We start from the raw sequence: 25339 nt of genomic DNA on the forward strand, positions 1-25339 counted from the left end.
CACCAAAAATCACCAGTGTAGGGATTTTATCACCACATCCAAAAGCAGCATCTGACAACCCTGAGTGCAAAAATCCCAAACAACAATTGAAGCAGGTTGTCTGTTATTTTACATTAATCTGTCCATTTAAGGGACATTACATTTTATGTGAAATCACACCTGTCCCACACCTCCTAAATCTACTAGACTGACCAAGAGCACCCAGTTTGGGAAGCAGCAAACTTTTCATTCTGATCCAAAAGGTGGAAATACAATGCTTTAAGATCTTTGAATTTTAATTTTTCTATACTTATAATAATAATAATAATAATAGGAAAGAGTATTTGAGCTTTACCTCTATCTGAGAACAGAAAAAGTCAAAATATCTTATTTTCTTATGGGGAGAAAAAAAATTCTATACTCACAGCATCCACGCCAGGGCAGAGTGAAACAGCCAACACAAATTATTTACTCAGCAAGTGTGGCCTTTTTTCCTCCCCACTCTAAAACACTGAACTTCAGGTACATTTAACTTTTTTGTCTGTTTTTTCTTTGTTTTGTGTGAAACGACTGTGTCACAGCTGGCTGACACTTAGCAGCCCTTGGTGATGGGTGGCCAGGGGCTCTGGGGGATAAATCAGCCACGCTCTCTCACTCTTATCTTTTTAGGAACACAAAACTCGGGTACCCATTTCCCACCAACCTTCAAATCCCTCAGGCCTCTTTCAAAACCCCACCCTTCAATGCATGTTTTCTGTCCCTGTCCCTTTATCACCACAGATAAGGACATTTCCCAGATGAACCCCTGACTGCTCCAGCCCTGAGTTTCCCCTGGGGAAGCCGAGGTTCCCACGGTGGCTCCGGGCTCTGGGAGGCACAGTCTGGAGCTGTGAGTCAGGTAGAAACAAAACACCTGGAGACAGCAGATGCAAAGTCACTGCTCATTTGAGATGCCCTTGGTCTCACACACTCTTGGCTTTATTAATTTAGCAGGCCCCTTCTCCTCGTTAGTGTCGCCCCTAACGAGGCCCCTCTGGAGGGGGCACAGGCAATGCTCACCTCCGTGGCTGCCCACAGGGCATTCTGAAATTTGAGTTGGCAGCACAGCTTCATTCCTGGGCAGCTCATCCTCTGCACTTCCATGACTCCTTTCTCCAGGTTCACCACCGTGTAGTTCCTGAAAGGAGCAAGCAACAATTTCAGACAGCCAATACTGCTCCTGCACAGGGCTGAGGGACTTGGGGCACTTGTGGCCAAGCCACGACACAACTGCCCAGATGTGGATGATGCTGCAAGGATCTACACCCCTCCAAACTGTAAAATTCTCATTTGAAGGAAAAGAAAGACGTGCCATGGCTCTTCCTCAGGGGCAGATGTGCAATTGCTCCTGTGAAGATTGACACTCAGCTCTCTGACTTTGCACAAGGTTAGCGGGACGTATGTGGTCTGTTCCTGTAATGGAGCTGAGAGACAAACAGATCCAGCTGAACAGCAGTAATTAATAGCTGGGAAGTCTCAGCCCATCTTGCCCATTTGGTTCTCAAGGGAATAGCTGCTCTCTAAGTTGACTGCCTTGCTATTATCTGGCTTCATTATTATTCCAGTACATAAACAGAGTAGCATGATTCTACAGAGTAAAGATCTGTAACTTCATAAAATTATTTATAAATATGACTAATTAGTAGTTTTTTGTAGCTAAAAGGATTTTGTTTGTTTGGGGAAGTTTATTGAGTTTGGATGTTTGAACAATAACTGGATATTCACAACCACATCTGTGAGTCCCAGATGTTTTACCAACTGTGGCACAAGCAATTACACATCCTGAAATTTGTCACACGTGAGGAAACTTGTTATTCAGCAGTCTCCAGCAAGTGGATTGTCCAGTCAGGAAGCAGATTCACTGAGATATATTGCTGTGAATATTTGGACAACATCCATGTACTCAAAATACATCTGGGAGTGCCATGTGCTTCACCAGTTCAGCAGGAAAAGTTACACTGCCTGCACTGAACAACTGACCAGGGACCACAAATGGCAAAGCAAACAGTTCAGCAACAAATCACGTGCCTTCCCCATTGGCTTAATGGTTACAAATAATGAACACATTAATATAAAATTCAGATCAGTTTGTGAATGTTTCCAAGTAAGTCTGAGGCTATAAAAATCAGCAGCATCCATAAAAATGAACCTAACTAGCCGCAGGTCACATGTGGCTGAGCAAAATGCCATCACCTCAGTCACAATTTAATAACATTTTAAGCACACGCCTTCAGTCCAGAACACATTTTACTGGCAGTGCACACTTGGATGCACACACAGCTCCAGGCATGTGGTTAACTCCCCATGATTGCAATAGGATTTAAGCATGTGCTTAATTGCTTTGCAGAAGAGAGATGGAACTGCAGCCTCAATTAGGAAAGGTTTAGTGTTAAATGGCCTCATTAGGAAAGGCAGAACACGTCTGTTCTCATGTGCAAATGCTTCATCCTGTGTGTGTGAATCATTACACTGCCCTAATCTTCTCCCCATATTAACTGAAGCAGAGTTAAGCTCATTAAATATCCTTTATAAAGCAACCACTGTTCCCAATTAAAAGAGTTTGGGAAAACAGTGTTCACTGTATTCTTGGCATTCATCCAAGCTCACTTTCACCTTCTCTACCTCCCTCCCAGAGGCAGAAGCGAAGATGCTGAAGGGTTTTTTACTTAAAAAGGAAAAAGAAAAAAAAGGAATTGCTGATGTGAGCTGTCTCACCTGGTGTCCTCCTTCCCATCCCACAACACCACCGTGTACTCCTGCCCCGGGGAGCAGAAGAAGGAAGACTGCTTCCCACAGGGCAGCAGGTACATAAACGTTGCAAAGGTTGGATCTTTCATCTGCCCCACCACAGAGATGGCCAGGGGACGCTGAGGGGGAGGAAAAGAGAAAGCCAAGTCACACAAGATGAAACAGGAGAACCATAATAAACAGGAGGCTCAACAAGGCCAAGCACAAGGTCCTGCACCTGGATCAGGGCAATCCCCAGCACAAGCACAGGCTGGGTGTCCCTGGAATTGGATTCCAACCCAAACCATTTTCTGATTCTATGATTATTTATGAAAGCTTGGTCTGTCATTCTCTTACACATTTTACGGATTAATTTCCTCAGGCTTACGAAGTTTGGAAGCTGACCCACTGCATGACAGTGTAGAGATGTTTGAGAGTCAGGCTGACCTTTGTTTGAAGGACAATAGCTCTAAAACACCAACTGAAATTAATGAAGATGTAATGCAGCATAATCCTTTTCTTTCACTCTGAAGCTTTTGCTTCCTCATACCTCCTTTTATAACTTGGGGATTTTGAAGTCTTTGTAGTTGCACTCACAGCATGACACTGGAGCTGTTTCTAGAAATTATGGGTAATGTCTTGCCCTGGTGAAATCAGCAGCCTAACTGCCACGGACATCAAGGGACCTTCAAGCCACCACAGATGTCTAAGGCCACAAATCTGTCATCATTTCATTCATAAAAATCTCATTTAAGTCAACAGAAATTCTGGGCCAAAGCAGCAGGAGGGGTAAATGGGCAATGGAGCTGTTGTACAGCACCAGGAGCAAGCTCAGCCCTCCTGCACAAAGAGGGCAGCCAGCTCAGAGGACACGGCTCAGGAGGGTGGTCTTGTACCTTCTCTGGCTTAGTGTCCCAGCACTCCATCATGAGTGCCTGCATCCTGTAGAGCTGCACCTCCTCGGGCTGTCCCAGGACAGGACGGATCCCTTTGGACAGCTTCTTTGCAATCTGGAGCTGGTGGTGTCCCAGCACAGGCCGCTGCCCGGACAGCAGCTCGTACAGGACCATCCCATAGGAGAACATGTCCACCTAGAGCCAGAAACAGAGGGAAAATCAGGGAGGGCTCTGTTGGCGGGTGGAGTGGAGAGCAAGGCAGGCACAGGGGGAAAGCCAGCGCCAGCCCCCATGCTCGGAGAAGGGAATTGAGCCACGGGACGGTGCCAGCCCCCCAGTGCCACCACAGGGCTGCCCCCCAGCCTCCCCCAGTCAGTCACCTTCTCGTCGTAGACGATGCGGGGCCGGATCTCGGGGGCCTGGTACCCGGGCGTGCCCTCCACGCCCAGCGCGCCCTCGTGGAAGGACTGCCGCGAGATGCCGTAGTCGGAGAGCTTGATGTTCACGTGCTCCCTGACCTCCAGGGACCACACTAGGATGTTGTCCGACTTGAGGTCGCAGAAGATGATGTTCTTCTTGTGCAGGTAGGCCAGGCCGGTGGCGATCTGGTAGGCTATTTTGTGTGTCAGCATGTGTCCCAGCGGCACAAAGGAGGACCCTGGCACAAAGGAACAGCCCGACTCCAGCTCCTGGAATTGCCATGACTGCTGCTTCTTGCCCCTCTCTCCTTCTCTTTTTAACTCCAGAGCAATAGCTGACACCCTTTTGAAACATCACTCAATGCCACCATTTGAAATGACACTGTTTGTGTTACTGTACGTGTCTGACAGTCCTATTAGATTCTTTTTTTAAATCCTTTCACTCCTAGGCCACTAAATCTTCTGGTGAAAATAACTGTTTGACTGAAAGCTGACATGAAGCCAAGGTGCCAAGAGGGTCAGATGGCCTCAACTTATCATGGAATTAGTGTTGTTCATTTGACAATGACAGCAATACAGATAATTATGAGATAATTTAGAGTACCAGACACCCATCTGCAGGGGGAAAAACACAGCACCATCCACTCAGCACTGAAGAGAGATGCACACCATATTAATTTGCAGAGGAATTGAAAATCCAGGCCTCCAAAGCAGCTCTGAGAATCCCAAGCATCAATTTTTACTAGGTTCCCAAAAGCACAATATATGAACAATTCCATCCCTCCCACTTCCCTTCGTCTGGAGAAAAAAAAAAAAATCCCCTCCAGCAAATCAAGCAGTAATTTAAACACCACTGAGCGTTTGTCAGTGGGAGTGGGGTGAGGGAGAGGCTGGCTTCACCTTTGGAGTTCTCGGCCAGGACGGTGGTGAGGCTGCCCAGCGGGGCCAGCTCCAGGGCGAAGCAGAGCGGGTGGATGCTGATGCCGATGAGGGACACGATGCAGGGGTGCTGCAGGGAGTGCAGCATGCTGGCCTCCTGCCGGAACTCCGAGAAGTTCTTCATGGCATCCATGGCCCGCAGGTGCTTCAGCATGGTATCTGGCAAGACACACAACCCCCCCTTCTCACTGCCCAGCTCGGGAAACGAGTCACAAACTCTCTGGGAGGTGATCCCCGAGCGAGGGCTGCAGGAGGAAGGCAGCTGGTGGGATTATGTCGACAGTGAGGCTTTAAGTTGAATCCCTTTGCTGATGCATGAGCCCCTAAGAGACACTGGCTATAAGCAGGGTCTGTCTGGTGCCTCAGGAAGCAGGAGCTCCCTTGGTCCATAAACACCAGGCGCAGGTGTGGCTGGCACATGCTGTTCTCACACAATCCCTGGATGACTTTGGAAAACCAGCCCTCCCAGCAGGGACTCTGTGCAGATGGCACACTGCAGACCCTTTGCTGGAAGGGCTCTTCCCTACAGTTTCCCAGCTTCCCTGCCAGAGGAGACCCATCACAGTAATGGTCCTGCTGTCACAGCACACCCCAGGCTGCTCAGGCAGGTCGGCTCTTCCCAAAGGTAATTTGTCACTGGGACAGCAGCTGGCCTCCTCCCCAGCTCAGGGATTCACCACATCCTCCCCTGACAAAAATGAGGAATGTGAGGCACTTTCTCCTTTCCTCTGTCCATGGACTGAGGCTCTGCTGGAAAGCTGGGCTCCACAGGAGAGCCCATCCCTGCCTGGAGAAGCTGGTGGGCTCAGAAGGATCCCCAGTTTGCTTTTACCAGCTGCTGGCACAGAGAGGGTAAAACACTAATTCAGAGGTGGAGACTCACAAGTCCTCAGTGCAAACCCACACTTCTCATGGCCAAGTAGTGGGGGAACAGGAGCTGAAATCTCACCTCCCTTCCCAATCAAGGGCTCTGCCTTGGCACCCTATAAATCCAACCTCTGATTTGCAGGAGAGAAGCCTCCTGCAGAGCCAGTGACCTTCATCACTACAAATGCTCATGAAGAACTCTCAGATGCATCCTCCTCCTCCTCCTCCTCCTCCACTGAAACCCATCAGTTTTGCTATCTATTTCCATGCTATGTTTAATCAGGTGCTGTCAGCACTTTGCAGACTCTTTGTTCTTAGCTTGGGATCCCAGACTGCAGATTCCCAGATTCCTGACACCAAATCTGTGCACTGTACCTGCAGCTGAAGTGGGAGAACCCTTGCATTTTTTAATCTGAAATCTCTTCACAGCCACTGGTTTTCCTTGGTATCGTGCCCGATATATAACAGTTCCACTTCCACCCTGGCCAAGAACGTTGTTTTCATTTTCACTGCATTCCAGTTTGCTATTTTCCAGGAACAGTCTGCCAAACAGAAATTGGGGGTTTTTAATTAAAGTTTCAAAGACGTGGTAAATTAATGTTTTTAATGTGATTTCCATTTTCACAAATGCCTAATAGGTTCTTGCCTTACCTACCAAGAGGACTGGATCACCTGAACTGCCTTCATCAACTCAGTGCACTCCATGCTGGCTCACATTGCTCAACAGATTTCTCACAGAAAATAGTAATTTGAGCAAAGAAGCACAAAAGGCTTTTTACTAATTTATCCCATAAGAATCAAACAGATCTGGAAAGCACATAAGCTCCTTTTCCAAGCAGATGACACAGGTACTGATACTTGTGCTACTTATCTGTATTAATGGCTTTTTGGTTTTTTTGCTTCATTTACCTCCTGTTCCTCTTTTTTTCCACCAAGGCAGGACAGGATGTTTATGAACAGCCCCACACTCTGAAACCTGATTATTCAAATCAGCTTAATGTTCCCAGGCTGCAATTCATCATTTCCCCACTCTCCCAGAGACTACTTTTACAGCTGTTCACACTTCAAACATCTCCACTCGCCTCGCACCTGTCAAATAAATCTGCAGGAGATAACAGTGTGAGCAGGGCTGGTGTGATGAGCTGATGGGGTGTTTGCCCAGAAAAATGACCCCAACAAAGCAAGAGAGGCCAGAGAGAGCACAGAGAGCTCTGACAGCAGCCAACAGGACAGTCTGGTCCAGAGGTCCTGTGATTCTGCATTGGGCATTCAGAGGTCTGAGAGAGCAGGAGCCGAAGGGGACATTGCTCTCCTGTCCTGCCTGCTCTCGGGTCTGCTCTGCACACTGAGTAAGGAGGGGTATAAGACTGAGCCCATCTGGGAATGCAGTTAAGCAGCTTAAAGATTTGGCAGTGTTGCCTTGGGTAGGGAAGAGCTCCTTTAGCTGTTCAGGGCTGCCACACACCCAACACATCCAGCAGCCCTCAGCCTAGCAGGAGCCCCAGCTCAGTGTGAGTCCCCCTGTGGTGTCCATAAACTCACTCACCTACAGGCCCTTACAAAATTAAGGCCATTTCAGTGCCAATTTTGTCATGCAGCAGCACTTCCTTTTTGTTTTGCCACATTAAAATCTCCTTTTGTGGGATCCCAGAAAGGCTCCAACTACAGAAAGTCCTGGCCAGAGTTCTGGGCAATGCAGGACAGCTGTGGCTTTAAAAAGGGACTTTCACATTGCACCACAGTGATCTCAAAGGACCCCTGGTGTGATGACTCGGTCAGCACACAGATATTGTCTAAGCAAGTCGCTGAACACCAGGGGTGCAGCTCAGAATTGCCAGAGCACAGAGGGAGAGCAGATGGATTTGCTTCCTGTGGTCAGCACGTCCCTCCAGCAGAGGCGACTCAGGAAAAGTGCCCAACCAAACCACGCAGGTACACTGAAACTCAACCAAAGGCTATCACGCGTTACCTGGCAGGAAAATCAGTCATGAAAAGCTCTGGGACCAGCTCTTGGAGCGACACGGGGATGTCAGGGTGGTTAGGACACGTGATGTAGTCCAGCTCGATGGCGGTCAGCACGCAATCCTCCATGTTGAAGTACTGCGCGTCCTCCGCCCTCTCGCCGCCCTCGCGCTGCTCCGGCCGCGCAGCTGCACAGATGTGGCAGGGCACATACTGCTCCATCAGCAACGTGCCATCGCTCTCTGTGGCTGTGAGGGCTTCAGAGAGAGAGCAAACAAACAGCAAACCACGTCAGCACGGCAGCTGAGAGGGAAGAACAGCTCCGAGTGCATTCCAGGGTCCGCAGCACGACCTGGATCCCCCGGCTGGGAACGGTCACGCTCACACAGAGCAGTTTGCTGCAGGGTACTGACTGGAACAGAAAATAGCTTTGCAAACTAGACAGTGCTGGGGAGACTGGGCTGTGGACATAACCCAACACTCACCCTGCTCTGCTCACAGGTAATGCACAGGCTTGTGCGGTAGATGTACTCTGGACTAGCAAAAATCAGAAATATGTGAATAAAGGAATGGAGAGACCCTTCTGCTTGCTGGGTGTCTCTGTCTCTGCCCAGGCTGCAAACTGCCAGATGGCTTGAGGTGGGAATGGGGTTGGGAGCAGGCTGGCAGGCACAGCACACTGAGCTCAGGCTCAGACTCAGCACTCCCAGCACCCAGGCTGGGAACACAGGTCCTGTGGGCTCCCTCATGGGCAACGTGTTCAGCCCCTCCAGGGGAAACGTGGGTTCTACCACGACTAAGCCTTTGGGAGGTTCACACCTCTCCTATAACTACAGAGAGATTCTGTGGTGACAGGCTCTGCTAAATGCCCACAATTAGTCAGGGTGAACACAGGCTGCAGCCTTTGAAGTCATGGCTCTTCTCAAGCTTCACTGATTAACTTTAGCATTATTTTAATCCAAAGGCAAATAAAATGTTCTTTTATCTTCAGAACACGTAGAACGTGAGTATGTGAGAGTGCACCACTGTTTCCTCCACAGAGCCTCCAATTAAGAGACTTTGGCACTGCTTTCTAGACCAGGGTAGGACGACAAAGGGCACTTCAGATTTTGTTTTGGTTTCAAACAAAGTGTATTGGGGTTGCAAAGAGCCTGCTGGGTAACAGCAGGATCTGTGCTGAGCACAGGAAAAGCAGCTGCAGGAGTCAAGGAAGTTACTTTGGCATGGAGTCCTTGGTACCATATTCACTCAAGCCTCTCACACCAGAATTTTGTAACTCATAGAAAGTTAGAAATGACGGGCAAATCCTCCTCCCAGCTGATGCCAGAATGAGTTCAAGGGACAGCACCAAGCAGTTTGGGCCAAATCCTGCCCCTGCTATGAGCACTGGATGAATCTTTTGAACTCCTGCAGGTCCTGTTTGAACTGCAGTGTTTCACCTGTGTTGCTGTGACAGACAGACTGGAAGACACAATGTCTAGACCAAAGGGTGTTGGCAACTAATCTTGATCTGTCTGCAGGTTTATTAGCTTTTATCAAATGTTATTGGCTCGAGACTGTCAGAGCCTGAGGGGTCTTCAATTAACACACAATATTGTGCACCTGGAGAGCTCTGTCAAAGAACCCTCTGTTGAAAAGAGGTAACACTGCACAGAAAATTAGAGTTCTCTTACCAGGGAACCACTGGTCTATCAAAGAGTTGACATGATCCGTGATGAATGCCATGGCTGAAAAGTCTCTCACTTCTGACTGGGAAATTATTTTAATTCCACCACTTTTTTTCTTTTTCCAGTTCACATCAGAAGACTCAACGCTGTGTGAGAAAGCCAAAAGACAGACCAGTGAAGCTTTTCTGAAGTATCAGTGTCAACAAACTTTCTTTCTGGCAGGAAACCTGAGTTACATAATAACACACAGTTCATGAGTCATCGAAACACAAAGCAATCCAGCTTCGAGGGTGATTTTCAACTCAGTCTGTCCTGAAAATGACTTTCAGAAGAGAATTCTTGCACAGAAATGCCTGTTCCTCACAAAGGGTAAGTGCTATAGAAGGTCAGGACTAGGGAAAACTGTGGCCTAAGCAAGCTGAGTATGACAGAGAGCTTTGACAGAAATGCCCTATACAGAATGATGGAAGGCTGGGAGTTGTAAAATCAGTAACAAAATTCCAGTGGAATAATACTGGTATTTCCAGAAACCATTAGGAAAAGTTTATGAACACCATTTCTGAACAATTCCCATGAAAGTGTAACTCCCTGAAATACACAGGGACCTAACAGCATGACCACTACCACTGTCCAGAATTCAGGATTCCAGCCTGTGGTTTGCAGTGTCTGGGTTCAAGTCTCTACTGAGCTTGGAAACTTGGGAAGGTCACTGCTTCCTTCTGGCCTCCAACCATGCAACAGCACCAATGGTTCCTCCCTGTCTTGCCAGGGACTGAAGGAGCAAAAGTCTTAAATGTCTGCATTTGTGAAACAACACGGACAGGAGGTTTTCCCCAGGCTTGCAGCCAGCAGACATTCTGCCTTGGCCAGGTTGAGGCACTTGCCCACAGTCCCTGCTGCACAGAAGCACCTCCATTGACCTGGATTACTGCCACGCAGTGGTGAAGTTTTAGGATTCAGTGGAAAACTCATTGAGGTAAGGAAATCTTTGCATGTGAAAAGCACAATTTTAAGCTGCCAGAGCCCCACTCTGAATTTCACTTTCTGTTCTCAATCCTCTTTCAATTTGTGACTGCAACAGCAGATAAGGTTGATACATTCAGACCTGCCAAATAATCAGTTATTTGCCATTTTTGTCAGCAGTTGTTACCAGGTGAGTTATGTCCATCAGAAGAGCCTCCTCTTCTCCTGATGAGGGAGCACACAGCCTGGGTGAGGCCCATTCATCTCCATTCAGCTGATGTGTCTCATACACTCTATTAGTCCCCTGTCACACATGCTGCATTATGAACACAAATTACCTAAGATAGCCTCCATCAAAGGTAACGAACAGACCTTCCTGCCAGTAAACCGTGTGAGTCCTTTTGACTCGGAACGTGCTGCAGCGGTTCCTTTGCGTGCCTGTGAAGCTGTAGATGGTCACCTTTTTGTTCCTTGTCTTGGTGTTCTTCTTGTTTTCAAAGAGCTGAAACAAGCAGAAAAGCATGAAAACCGTGCTGAAGTTTCTCGTAAGGATGTTTTAATCGGGCAAGAAAGGGATTTCTTTTTTTGGCTTTCACAGGTGCTGTCGTACCTTTTCCAGTAAAAGTGACTTGTGCTCATATAAAATTTTGTGATGGAATGGAAATACTCGTGGTAAAATTGGTTTTTCCACAGTGGAAATCTTTTTCATGCCACTCAGGAAAGAACAATTTCATATCAGCACACAAAGCTAATTCTGTAACTGTGACATTCGCTGTTTTTATTCTGCATTCACAAAAGTCTTATAAACCTAAAGCACTAAATGTTCTAGTGAATGATGAAGTCTGCCCTCAATGCAGAGAGTTAACTTTTCCACCTGTTTTAGTGGGAGGAAGATGGCTCTCCTCCAAGACACTTCAAACCAGCAAAATGTATTTCTGTTTTAAAACCAAGAAGTTAATCTGCAGGACTCCGCTGTGCTCATTGCTCCAACATTTATTTGCCTGCAGACAGGTCTGACGCCTGGCATCCTTTCCACTCCCTTCATGAGGACTGGATGAAGCCCCTAGGAAAGGTGCTCTAGGATTATGTAGTGCCCAGGAGGATGTAAGCAAGGGGTTGCCAAGACACCCCGTTAAAAGAGGTAAAGTTATTACATGGCTTGAGAAGCCTGGAACACAGAGGACCTTCCAAAACCAGGTATCATGTTTTCCATGTTCTGTACATCACTGACAGACCACAGTTTAATGGAGAGCTGCTAAGAAGATAGCAGAGCAGTACTATAAATATTTTGCAGATATTTATCACAGTTTCAGATAGAAACTGCTGCAAACACATCTGCAACAACATCAAAATTCACTGGGCTCTCAGAACCTTGCAAACACTACTTTAAAGTCACTCATAGCCCTTGCACTAACAGGGTGCCTCATTAAGGCAACAGTCCTGTAATTTTCTTCCCATTTAAACCCACGGAGATTCAGATATTTGGCTTTGCTGGAGCTGTTCCAGATCTCCTCTGGCAAAGCTGTGAGGGAGTCTGGCCTGGTGGAATGGTCATGGACAAGAGCCGCAGGCAGAACTCCAATTACTTGTAATTGGAAGATGCTGGAGGAACTGAGACCTTCCAGGGGATCACGTTATAAAGAGGCTGTGGAGAACTCAGGTTTTCTCCCCCAGTGCCAATTTGTCGTTCTCAATGACACCTACTGCAAAAACAGAATCAGACTTGGAGTGCAGAGCCTCGCCTCTCCGCTTACCCAAACAACGTTACTGCAGTCTGTGACAGAAGCGAGCGGGATGCGAACAGACATCCCACTTACACTGAACCCCTTCAGCTGTCTGCTTTTGTTTGCAGACAGACACAGTATCCTACCTGGAGGTCCATCTCTGCCAGGCTAATTAACATCCGGGCTATGAACCTTTGCCAGAAGCCAACGGGGACAAAACTCATCTTGAAGACCCTCTGGACCGTGTTCGCGGTCTGGTGGCAGAGCCCGTGGATATCTAACGCCGGCTTGGTAGGAAGCAGATGAGGGAGGAGGTAGCTGAAACACATCAAGTTCAACAGCTCAGATTTTAGCTACAGCTTTTAACAGTGAGTACATTGTTACCAGATAATAGGGCGATTCAGTCTCCAAAGAGATTTTTAATGGCACAGCCTACTGCATATAAAAAAGCTTTTAGACTAAAACGCTGCAGCAATACATGGAGAAATTAATTTACACTATGAAAGCAAGCAGAGGCAAAACAGACATTACATAATTCAGCCAGGGCTATTGGAAAGGGCTAAAATTGATGTAATGAGCATTTGTGTACTCACAAATTAAATGCATTAAAATATAAGAGTCATTAGAACAGCTGTGATGTCGGGACTCATTTTTTTGGTACTATTTTGCCCTGGTAGTAAGCAGGGAATTAGAGCTGTGGAACAGGAGATCAGTGCAAAAACAACCTCCAGCAGCTCAGGTTCTGTAAGCCCAGAAGTGGGGGAAAGGAGTTTCAGGCTGCAGGGACTAGGCTGCTCTGCCTCAACCCAGCCCCAGAATGAGAGCACCCCATGGGTCAGCATGACAGGGATTCCTGCTGCTCCACCCTGCAGCTGATGGATCCCTGTCACATCCCTGACAAACCCCTAGAGCAAGAGCTCACTTTGCCAGGCTGTTGCCAGCAGAGAAATCTCTTGTCTAGCTCAGATTCCTCTGCAAGCAGATTATTAGGTACTTTGCCCAAGTGTGAAGGAGACTTGATGTTATCTGTGCCTGACCAGTCAGCAGTAATGGGGTTATGCTGCTGTAGGGGACCCCCAACGTTTTCAAATTATTTTCAGATCTCCCAGTAATCCCAGAATATTCATTTGTCCTGATCTTTCATATTTGGGAAGTTAAACGTCCTGGAACACTGCAACTGTTTTGAAAACCATGAGCTTATGGCTTTCAATACTTGCCAGAAAATCTCCTGTCAGTGATACTCTTCTGTACCAAACACATCCCAGGACGCCTGTACAATCTAAAATGTTATTTGCTATAAGCAGACACACTGCTGCTTTATCAGTGCTGAGCCTGAGAAAATGTGTTGGCATCTGGGGCTCATCGTTGACGGGCACAACGACAGCAGCAAGGCACGTGGCCAAGAGACCTGACCAAAATAACACTGGCAGGGACTAGACACAACCAGAACTAATGCTGGGCCAGAATCCACTGCTTTAAAGAATCCACTGCCTCTAATGTCTTCTCTCTAGCAGCTGCAGCATTCTGTAAAATCTGAAACATCAGCTCAGAAAAAACGGCCATCATCAGACAACAGCTCTCTCCATATGTCACATGTGATGACATATTACATGATCAAATTATCTGTTCCATGAAACATTTTTGGAATGTAAAACTGGCAAAAGTTTCAATTATAAATTCCAGTAAGAATGGTCACGCTTTTTATGTGTATTTTAAGAAGCAGAACACAACTAAGTTACATGCACCTTAGGCAGAAAAGCAGAGTGCAACAAACTAAAACTTGCTCTATGAAAGTAGTGGATGCATAATCAGACAGCTAATAAATTTTCCCCAGCACATCCAAGAAAAGGTCTAGGAGTGTAGGAAGGGCCAGTGAGGCCCTTCTGGGCCACAACTATCAAGTGGATTATAACACAGATGGTGATTCGACGCTGTTGAACAACAGCCAATGCAAATTTTGAAAATATGTGAAACATGCCCCCATCCACCCTTTCAGAACAGAAACTGGCAGCTGCTTTCTCTACTGACTGCACAGAAACCCTATCTGGCAATCTAGACAATAATTGCAGCAGCACAGTAACAAATAACTGCTCTGTGTCTGGCTAGTACATTAAATTAATCCAACCTGCTATAGCTACAGCCCGTCAGTGGGAAGAATATTCTGCTAATGTGGCTTGGATCGCTCAGAAAAACATTGGGCAGGCCATGAAAAAGCAGTTTCCTTGTTCCTGAGGCACAGACAATGTAATTGCCCTGGTGAAAAATGGCAGATAGTGACAAGGAGTCCAAAAGGCATTTTGGACTGAGCAGAAACATTGCTGCTTTATCTGTGTTAAGCCTGAGAAAATTTGTTGGCATCCGGGACTGGATAAGTGACAGGCATAATGACAGCACAGAGAATGCTGCACTTGTGCTGGCATTCAGAGCTCCCCCGAGGCTCAGGGCGATGCAGCCGCGCTGTCCTGCAAGGGCGAGGAAGTGAAATGCAAATGCCACATCAAAAGTGCAGCACAGCTCTGGGCTCACCGCTAGCCCAACAACAGGCTGTCGCCAAGCAGATGGCAGAGAGAAAAATCGCAGGGAACTCTGCCCAGAGGAAAAGGGACTGGGGGGCAGAGGGGAGGAGGACTCATTAACATTTAAAGAGAATGAGGTTTCTTAGACCATTTCTAGGAAAACTATTGATCAACACCTACTGAGGTTAAAAATCAAGTAAATCACATTGCTGCTGCAGTTACGCTTTCCTGATTTCACCAGGAATAAAACGCTGCTATTTCAGGGCTGACACAAGTATTGATTATCCAAAGTTTTCTGCCACACTGAAGCGAGGATCCTTCACTGGAAACAGATGACTCCAGCCCATCTATATTTCAGGCCTGGCAGCCGTGGCCTCACATCCTCTCCCGGCTGCAGCTGCGCCGGCTGAGCCCTTACAGCTTCCACCTGCTCGTGGCCACATCCCCGTGGTGTCACTGCCCCTCCGGGCTGGTGGCTGAGCCTGTCACAGCCTCAATGCACCCAGTGGACAAAGACTGCTCTGGGAAAGCTTTCACACGGGCTGGTTTGGCCCAGAGGATGCTCAGTTCAGGAAATACAGCCCAAATGGATGGGTGCCTTCCATGACACTGCTGAATGCTCTCAGACATTTTCTCAGCACAAGAACCCTGTCAAGACAACCACTCAGAGTGGCAAAGCCTGTTAATACTCACTGACTAAATGGCCATTTTTCTCCAGCCTGACTAAACCTCTCTAATTACCAACATACCTGTTATTGGCCACAGGCAGGGCGATCTCAAACTTAGCCAAGAACTGGAAGTACTGCTCTTCGGTCTGCTCGGTGAAACCCGTCCCAACCAGCAGCATCCTGAGGTCCTCTGCTCTGATGACTCCATTCTTAGCTACAGACTTGGAGCTCTTGATGTTGAAAATCCTCTGCAGACACTCTGAGAGCCAGACAGGGTCAAGGAAGTAGAGGTTCCTCAGGCCGTGGCTCGTGTCTGGGAAGTGCAGTAGTGTCCCTGTTTCTATGAGAAAATTAATGGCTGCAAAAAAGTAAAGAATTGGGGATTAGCAATTGATCAGCATTAGGAAACCACAGAAGTGCAGGAGAGTAAGACTATGAGGCAGTTTGTGCAGTTTTATGCATTCCAGACACAGCCAGCACGCAGCCAAGCCAAGAGAGTAACATCTATCTGAGGAGTGCTGCTATCTGACACTCCACTTGTAAAACCCACATCTCACTTCTTCACAGCCAGTGTTTCTGTCCCCACGACACCTCCCCTTCACCCTCCTCCTGTCATCTTCACAGGGAAGGGCTCTCCCTGCCTCCTGCAGAGCAAGGCCTCCGTAAAGATCGTAAGACTGGGGAAATACAGAGAAGCCAGACTTGAAACTATGGCAACCCTCACTCTACACAGACTAGAAATGAGACACAGCTTGTTAAAAAAAAAAAAAAAAATTATATCAGTAACCTCAGACCACCTTAGAAACTTCCCAGTCCTGTCCCCAAAGTCCCACTACTAATTTTACATCTTATCAATTTCCAAAGTCACCTCTACACTGGTGGAATTTGTATTTACTATTTGTGGAACATTTCAATTTGACATACATATTAATTTCCAAGAAATGACTGGTCTGCTCTGACCTACCAGTTTGCAAGTCTTCATAGTCTTTGATATCATTTCCAGGTGTTTGCTCGATCATCAGCTCTATTTGTCTGTCTGTTAAATACTGCACATCATCATTTTGACTTCTTCTATGCTGTTCTGCAAGGACAGCTTCTTGGAGGCTGAGGTAACTCCTCGGTATCTGCAAGCCATGTGAGAAAACCAGCAGGATCAGGATCAGCCAGCAAGGGATGAACTGGCTGCCACCTTCCTTTCACGGGGATTTTTCAGTGCTGTCTTTTCCCAGAGCCAGATTGGCATCTTAAATATTCACATGGCTCCTGCACCAACCCCTTACCCCATCAATAACTCCTAAAGGTCACCTCCCAAGCCCCCCAAAAGCCCTGCTTTGGTAATGACCACCAAGACAGCCCAGTTCTCACCAATCTCCCTGCAAGTTTCTGGGAGCAAATTGAGCTGCCAACATCCTTCATGTTGCAGGTGACATGAAAAATCAGCTGCCGCAGTCCCTCGAGGCCTTCCAGAGTCTTACACGAGAGCTCACTGCAAAAGTCAGGCAAGGGGGAAGGTTATCAGTCCTTATCAGCACACTGGCTTCCTTTCCAGGCTCACTTTCTCTTATCACTGACTTTAAATTTCCTGTGTCAGCTGAATGGGAGGAAGGCTGTCAGTGAGTATTTTTAGAATACTTTGGAGAAAACACAGTCTCGTCTGGAAAAGATGTACCAGGCCACATCTGTATTAGCCCAACCTCTGCTCTGCCTGCTTCACTCCCTGCACTGCTGTCCCCTGTGCACTGGGATGTCTGGGGACATCCCTGGCAGCCTGACCAAAGTCATCCCCCTCTGTCTCTGCAGAGCCACACACATCCTGGAAGGGGCTGTGGGGAGGAGGAGAACTCTGTGCCCCAGCAGCCTCTGGAGAGAGGTCCAGTCCTGCCTGCCCCAGATCAAAGAGGCAGGATGATGACTACCAGACACCTTTTCCACCCTCATTCCGGTCCTTAATCAGCTGGATCCTCCAATCTGGGAATTGATGCTTAGATCCTAAAAGCTGGCCTTCATTATCTCTTCAACAGCTAAAAACCTGCTCTCTTCAACTCCTACTAGCTCTAATCTTTTTGTGGGCTGGATAAGAACAGTTCTGTTCCACTTTCCCCAACAAAGGGTCTTTCTAACTGATCCTACACATGTTCCCATGGCAGACAGAAAAAGCTTCTCTAATGAAAATATGCTTTATCTTCAACCTCATCCAAGCATGGCACTGGGAAGTGTGCAACTCCCTGGGATGCTGGATGAGCCTGACCACTGACAGAAGCACCCGGGGTCACCCACACAAGGATTTCACACTCTTCAGCCCTTGAGCTTAATACCATGCTTATTCCAGGTGGATGATGAGATGTGGAAAGGCACAGGAGGAAAGAGGCATGAAATCAGGTTGGGAAGAAATGCAAGGGAAAGGAAGGTGAAGAGAAATGTTCAGGATGCTTGTCAGAGGGAAAGTCAGTCCCCATGAGAAAGAATGACGGAGATTGTGTTGTGATGCTCTGAGGTGATGGCAAAAGAGGCTTGAGGTGACACAAACAAAGTTTTCTCCATCTCATGGTGAGGTTTTGAGCCTCACAGTGGGTCCCTGGTGCTTCTTCTAATGGAGAAGAGCTGGCTGGGATGCCTGACATGGGCTGGGATGGCTGAGACAGCCTGGGATGCCTGACACGGGCTGGGATGCCTGACACGGGCTGGGATGCCTGACACGGGCTGGGATGCCTGACATGGGCTGGGATGGCTGAGACAGCCTGGGATGCCTGACACGGGCTGGGATGCCTGACACGGGCTGGGATGCCTGACAGCACCTGCAGAGCAGTGTGTGGGAGGTCGGCTGATGCCTTTGCCAGGGAGCAGATGGGAAGTGCTGGGGACATCACAGTGCCCTTCCTCATTTGCCAGCTGCCACCTGCTCTTGCCCCAGGCAGATATTTTCACGTTGTTTGGTGCCAGCCTGCTGCATCCACGGTCACCCCCTGGCTCACAGGCACGCTCCGTTCCCAGCTGGAGCAGCCTCCTCCTCTTCCCAAGGGCATTCTCTTGGAGCAGTGTCAGACTGTGTGGCCTGAGTGACACCCCTCTCCCAGGCAGCCCCAGCCCTCTGTTGTGACACTTGGAGATGGATGGGACAGGTTTGGACTGCCAGGGGCTCGGGGGACTGACCCCTCCTTGCCCAGCCACGTGAGCCGTGTTCCCACGTCAGGTACCACCCACAGGCTCCCCTCAGCAAAGTCCCTGGCACCCACCCTGTGACAGTCACGCTCTCACAGCATTAATTAGTCAATCTGCACCTTGTCCCCTTGTGACTAATGTGTCACCATTAAACAGTGAGGAACCTGAGTGAAGGGGGAGCAGTAAACAAGGCTGGTCAAGGTCATGACTTTGGAGCTTCCAGCTCTCAGACTCATCATCAACCCCCTGAGCAACACTGACCTTCTCTCTCATTATAATACATTATCTCAGTCAAAAATAGATGAAATGCAATGCTGACGAGCCTCTAAATTGGTTCCGTTGCCAAGGAGATAAAGTATCTCAAAATTGTTAAAAGTGTCATAAAATAAAGAGTGAGTGAGTGAGTGAACTTCACAAAGGCACGAGGACTCACTGCAGGTGCTTGAAGGTGATATCTGGGAAGCCAGTTGCTCTGGATCCAGAGGGAGAGCGACACAGAGCCAGGACATAGGCCCTCAGGGTTGCTATCCTCTCCACACGGAATTTCGTCTCAATCAAATCAAGGTGTGTTCCTACCACCAACACCACTGAGTTTGGAGCCTTGGCCTGCAAGAGAAAACACTGGCAGTGATCTCATCCAGTTTACATCAGTGAGGAGCAGTGAAAAGTGTAGTATTTAAGAGGAGGGAGTCACACATATCAATAAAATGGAATACATATAACACATCTATAAAGTAAAGGCAACATATTGTGGCAGCTTGACAACAGCTACAAGTGATGTGGGTATCACAGAAGTTCTGCAGAGCATGGCTTAATCATCTGGTGCCACTGCAGAGCAGTAAACTGTCCCTTTGGGTTTTTACATCAGGGTTTAACATAAAAGGAGTTGCCATGAGTCAGTGAAATGAAGGGAACTATGTTTGCCCAGAGAATGTTAACTTAACCTGCAGCCAGATCTGACATCCTGAAAAAGGCCAATCTGGAATGGATACCTGGGAAAGTCACACAAACTTTTTCACTGGAGGTACATGGAGAGATGAGATAAACTTCTAGAAAAGTCTCAATCTACTTAATCCTGAATCAGAACTCAGGAACGGATTAGGTGATCTCTTGGTTTCTTCCAACCTTTCCATGAGTGTATTATGACCCTGGAATGTATCCAGATCTCAGGGATGGCACAGGCTTAAGCAGGGATCATTTGCCCATCCAAATGACTTTGACCACAGAAGAATATTCAGAGGCAGAAAGATTTCTTTCTTTGCAGACAATCCCCTTCCCTCCTGTGATGCCCACTGGAATCTCCCAACCTGAGTGACACAACAAGCCCAGGAGTGGTGGCTGCACCAAGCCACACCAAAGGGCCCCCTGGCCCAGTGTGCTGCTGCTGGAGGCTCAAGGACAGCACAGGCACAGGGCAGGAGAGAGAGATGTTCCCTGGTGTGTTATCCCAGCAGCCTGAAACTCACTGACTGCCTCAGCATGAGGGAGGATCTCAGAATTAACAGCACTTGATGGAGTTTGCATTCACCAGTTTGTCTTTCCAATTTCTGGTGCCCCCAAGCACACTTTATTTCCAGTAAATTCCACAGGTTAGCCATCCAGTGTGTTTAAGAAACTTCCCATTGATTGCTTCAAACTACAATTTCACTTGTTCTCTCCCAATTCTATTGTAAAGGATCATGAACAAAGACTCTCTTGTGGTTTTCTCCTTTCTACATACAGCCCTCTTCACTTTTCCCTTCTTTTAACCATCATGATCACATTTCTCTGCATTTTTCCTGATGTTACTATGTGCTTGCTGGAATCTATGAAGGACACATCATACCTTTTGGAAATAAAATAGTTTTCCCTTCAGCATTGTTACCTAGCTTGGGTTTTTGATTGCTGCTGACCATTAATATTTCAATAATTACAAGATGTTTGTTTTTCAAGAGGCACCCATTTTTGTGCACTTAATGTTAAAACAATTATCAAAGAGTCACAGACAATTATGAACATGGTGTTGGAAAAATGCAATGAATTCACTGCAGCTCTGAGACAAATGAGAGCTGGTTTGGAAATACTCTCCAGCTCACCTGAATCTAAAGTGTTAAAAATATAACCTCAAGACTAATGTGTGTCTAACTCACAGAAGAAAGAAAATGCTTCAAACCCCCCTTGGAGCACAGTGTGGTCAAACACTAATTCCAAAATAAGTATGTTCAGCCTTACTTAGCAAGGGTTTATAAATCAGCTTTTGTTTCGTTCTCTGCTGTGTGTGAGGGAGAACAAAGCAAATGATAAATTTAAACCATTAAATATAGCGATACGCCTACAGCGTAATGGAAAATGAATCCCAAATGCTGTGCAAAATTCATAGCTTGGGGAGCTTTTCAAAGCAGAGCAAAAAGAATCTGCAATATCACATATCTGCGTGCTGAGCTGCTGCTTGATAAATAGATATCCCAGAGCCCACCAGTGACTTCTTACCTCAATGTTCAGCAACCAGAACTGTAAGTTTGCCACAGCTTCTTCCCCCAGTGCCAAGTTCCAGACCACTATGTACAATGCTTTGTCTGTGAAGAAACACTGATTGACTGTAGACATGCTCGCCGGGCCTCCGATATCCCAGACATTGAACTCCACTGAATCAACCTACTTAGACAAAGAGAAGTGTTCAAATCAAACCGTGGCAGTAAATCACTGGGAGATAATAGCTGAAGTATAAACCTACGCCTGCATAATGTATGACACAAGAAGGGGTTCAATGTCCTAATTGTGCCTCCAGGAAAGATAAATCAACAAGCAATTGTTAAGCATGGCTACTACTTCCCCACAGGAAATCAAGACTAATTACTTGCTGCTAAAACGATAGAGGTGCCCTTGATGCTGGTAAAACTCCAGTTACTGCTGTGGATCCTCCAGCCCAAACAAGGGTCTCATTCTGAGCCCTGCATTTCACTGCATCTGTCAAAGAAACTGTTTCATCCTTGCCCCTGCCACAAGACCATTGAAGCTGCTTATCTGCCACTGCTGTGGGGAACAGGAAACCCCTGCTGAAATCACTTCCACTGAGCTCAGACCAAGCTGAGCCAAGCAGAAGGGAGATGCTCAGGAGATGGGAAGCTTCTCAGGCCTTCCATAAACACCTCCTACATGTTGCTCCCAGGCTTCTGACGTCTGTGCCACGCTAGAGATGGGCCAGAATCACAGTTGCTGTGAATCAGACTCACTGATTTCTGGGGGAATGCTTCAATGGAGGCCTCTCCAGTTCTGGCTCTCTTCCCAGTATCCCTGCATCCATTCCTCTGTGCAGCCCCATGACAGCACTAAGAGGGAGCCTGGCTCTCTGCTTCAGTTGCAGCAGGAAGTACCTGCATACCTGGGAAGCTCTGTCCCTAAATCACTTGGCCCTGGAGAGTCAAAAACCCTGAGACTGAACACAAAACCAAACCTTCCTCCTCAGAGCACCACATAACCCCCAGTGGGCTCTGTTTAGGGGGCTGGGGCCAGGTCCTGACTGATCCCACGTGGAAGTTACCCTATCAGAGTTCATCCAGGAGCTCAGCATCTCAGCAGGGCTCTGATTCTGTGCAATCCGTGTGAAGTCTCCAGAAAACAGCTGGAAGAACTTCCAGTTGTTGAAACCAAGCCCTAACCAGCACAAGGACTGCTTTGTTCATCCAAAAGACCTTCAGCTGTGAGTGTGTGTGTGTGGACAGACAGACTCAGAGATAGAGATAAAAGCCTGTTCATTGTCTTGATTCCACTCCAGGTCCCTGGTGCTGTCTACACTTTTATTTTATTCAACTGCTCTTCAACACAAAATGCACAAATCCCTTCTCCCACCAAAGTCTACCCTTCAAGGAGTCAGCCTGTGTTGCTCTTTTCTTTCTGTCTCTGGCCTGGCACTCTTTGCTGTGGGAACAGCTGAACTCAGCAGGCTCCTTTCCCCTTTCCAAAACAGTCTTGGTGGTCATGGCTCTCATCTGGGAAGGGGGAGTGATGTGTTTGCATCCCCTCAGCTCTCACAAGACCTCCGGACAAATTCTGCATCCCCTAATCCCTGGGCTACTCTGCAGGCAGTGGACAGGGCCACCTACAAATGCTTTGATTAAATCAGCACTCTCCAAATGACTTCAGTATGACACACTCCATGGATGAGCCACCTGAGATTTGGGTGTTTCAGATACACCTTAGACATCCCTGGATCACACCTTCCACCCACATCCCCCCCAGGTCTGGTATCAAGGAAGTCCAGCTTTAGGTACTGATGTCCCAAATGAATGCCCAATCTGCTGCAGAGAAGCTGATTTAAAGCACTCTCTCAAAATCAGTGTCCACTGGATGTGGGAGAGGCAGAATTTTAGCCTAGCCAACACACAGCTCTCTTTAGAACACAGTCAGGAAAACAGAACTGCCCTCTAGTTCTGGGAAAGAAACAGAATTGCAACGGGTCTAAAACCACATCCCACTTGTGAGGCAATGGAAACTGCTCTTTGCAAAAGGACAATTTCAAATTTCAGCCCACGGGACCCTGCAGGGCTCCCACATCCCACCGGCCCTGCAGATCTCCGGCCGCTTTTCACCTTCGCCTTGTGCCCCACGGGCTTGGGCAGCTCCCACTTGGTTGTGCGGATGGTGGCCTCGCTGTGCATCATCTGGGGCACCTTCCCTGTCTGCAGGATCTCCACCAGCGTGGACTTGCCCTGCCGGGGGGGCCCGATGACGATCATCTTCATCAGCTTGCACTTCTCTGCCCGCCGCAGCTGCGCTCGCAAATACGCCAGCACCGTCTTGGGGCCTGTGAGCGGGACACAGCGGGGTGGGCACTGCAGCCACAGCACCCAGGGACAGCACAACCCCACTCTGCACACACACTTGGTGCCTGGGAACTCCTGCTACCCCTGCAGGCTGGCTGTGGGCTGAGAATAAACAAAGAAACCTGCAGCGGACAAACCTGAGACAGAGACCCCAGGAAAAGGTCACTGCTCGGAGGCTCCACAATGGAGCACTGTAAGGAGAAACAAATGCTGGGGCTCCTGTGCTTCAGAAGCTGAAAGGAAACATAAAATACTAATTCAGTATTGGAAAATACTCAGTTTTTCCCTCTGCTTTTATGCTTCCAGTTAAAGCGAGATTGAGGTTTCAACAGTATACTGCTGGAGTGAGAATAATTCCTAATAACTTTGTTCTCACAGGATTTTCTGATTAAAATACAAAAAAAAAAAAAAAAAAGACAGCATTGTAATAGATCCAAAAACCTAGCAGCTCACAATAAAGTCACTTCAATGGAACTGTGACTGCTGATCCTAAACACTTCAGTCTTTAGAGAGACCATCTAAATATCCTAAAATATCCACATTCAGGAAGCAAGCCACTGAATTTATGCATACTGCAAATGAAATACTGCATACAGCCAGAGCTTAGCACTGATTATCAAATTTGTAAATACAAGTAGGAAGTTTCCCTGTGCAATTCCACTTAACCCCACAGGGCTCAGGCATTCACTGTCTATTCCTGCTCTTGACCATTAAAAGGAAGAGATTTTATTGCATGTTCAGTCAATTTAATAAAGAATACACAGCATCAGCCTTACCCTCTTTTCTGATCTCTGCAGGAACGTTACTGATATTTAGTTCCTCGATATCCAGCTGCCAGAGATTAGCCAGCTGTCCAAGTTCTGGAGGAAGCTCTCGGATACCAGGGTTACTGTACAAAAACAAATAAATCTACCAACAACCAGGCTTTGTGTGTAAGTAGCTGCTCTCGTGGACTCTCAGATTACGCTATTCTACCCTTGCAGAAATCTTCCATTAACATTTTAATAAGACTACTCAGCACTTTAATAGCAATTTCCATCCTAAAAGTGATGTATAACCTCAATTTATCCTCCGAGGCAGACAAATGTAATCATCTTTGCTGGATAGTTGAGGAAATAAAGGCAAAAATGATGAGTTATTGAATGTAGCACTACAGAAACTGACAGCAAAGAGCCAGAATGAACTAGAGGCACATTAGATTCCCAGGCCTGTGTTCAAAGCATTAGATCATCTTCCCTAACTCAAAAGACCAGCCTCCTCCTTATCTAAAGCAAACCATGGGCACAGCTCTAACAAGGGCCTGACTATTTCCAGCTTTCTGACTTCAAAAGCACTGGACATCTGGGGTGGGGCTCCACAGAAGACTGGTCACTAAAACAACATGGAAATAACACTGCAAAGCTTTTCCAGGACATGGACTTACTTTCCTAAATAAAGCTCTGTTAAACCTTTCAGGAGGCAAACGGACGGCGGGACAGAGTCCAGCTGATTGTCGTTCAGATAAAGAACCTCCAGAGAATCACTCAGAAATGCTGGAAACTCCAAAAAAGGACCTGGAACGAGACAGGACACAAAATGCACCTTTAAAAAAAGAAACAACAAATCAGGCATCAAGGCTCTGAACCAAGAGCTTCACCAGAACTTTGTGGGCAGGACATGAGGTCATGTCCATTGGCAGGGGCCACCCCCAAGCAAGAGCAGTAAAGCAAACGGCTTTCAGTGACAATCAAACATCAATGTTCACATCTCAATGTCCTAAAGTCACAGTGCTGGAAGGTGACAGTGTCCAGGATTTATGGGGTGCCGAGGGAGGAACTCCAAGCCTGCCAAAACAGCTCAGGGGATGAGTGGCACCTTGTCTCCTGCTGTTGAGTACATGGTAATTTCTTGTGAACTGCCCCTTCTGCAGCCTAACAGCTGGCACTGAGAGGGCATCCCACAGGCACAACTGATTCTTAACAGGGCACTGAAAGGGCACACCCAGGGCACAGCTGGTTCTCAATGTGTTTTTT

At 47.4% G+C, this 25339-nt stretch overlaps 1 protein-coding gene across 2 annotated transcripts in view; it reads right to left on the reverse strand.

Moving 5' to 3' along the window:
* LRRK1 (leucine rich repeat kinase 1) overlaps positions 1–25339 on the reverse strand; it is a 73673-nt gene that overhangs the window by 10113 nt on the left and 38221 nt on the right. For both annotated transcript variants that reach the window (XM_009090040.4, XM_018913974.3), the window contains exons 13-30: positions 24751–24880; positions 24104–24216; positions 23094–23308; positions 20995–21159; positions 18959–19131; positions 16732–16852; positions 16331–16490; positions 15448–15724; positions 12329–12500; positions 10797–10960; positions 9502–9641; positions 7836–8085; positions 6242–6408; positions 4961–5158; positions 4022–4299; positions 3642–3836; positions 2734–2885; positions 1039–1156 (exon numbers count right to left, since the gene is read on the reverse strand). In XM_009090040.4, coding sequence (XP_009088288.2) covers positions 1039–1156; positions 2734–2885; positions 3642–3836; positions 4022–4299; positions 4961–5158; positions 6242–6408; positions 7836–8085; positions 9502–9641; positions 10797–10960; positions 12329–12500; positions 15448–15724; positions 16331–16490; positions 16732–16852; positions 18959–19131; positions 20995–21159; positions 23094–23308; positions 24104–24216; positions 24751–24880 — 3188 coding nt within the window. The remainder of the gene's footprint in view (positions 1–1038; positions 1157–2733; positions 2886–3641; positions 3837–4021; positions 4300–4960; positions 5159–6241; positions 6409–7835; positions 8086–9501; positions 9642–10796; positions 10961–12328; positions 12501–15447; positions 15725–16330; positions 16491–16731; positions 16853–18958; positions 19132–20994; positions 21160–23093; positions 23309–24103; positions 24217–24750; positions 24881–25339) is intronic.

The sequence above is a fragment of the Serinus canaria genome, chromosome 10, assembly GCF_022539315.1.
Source record: "Serinus canaria isolate serCan28SL12 chromosome 10, serCan2020, whole genome shotgun sequence".
NCBI classification, from domain to species: Eukaryota; Metazoa; Chordata; class Aves; order Passeriformes; family Fringillidae; genus Serinus; species Serinus canaria.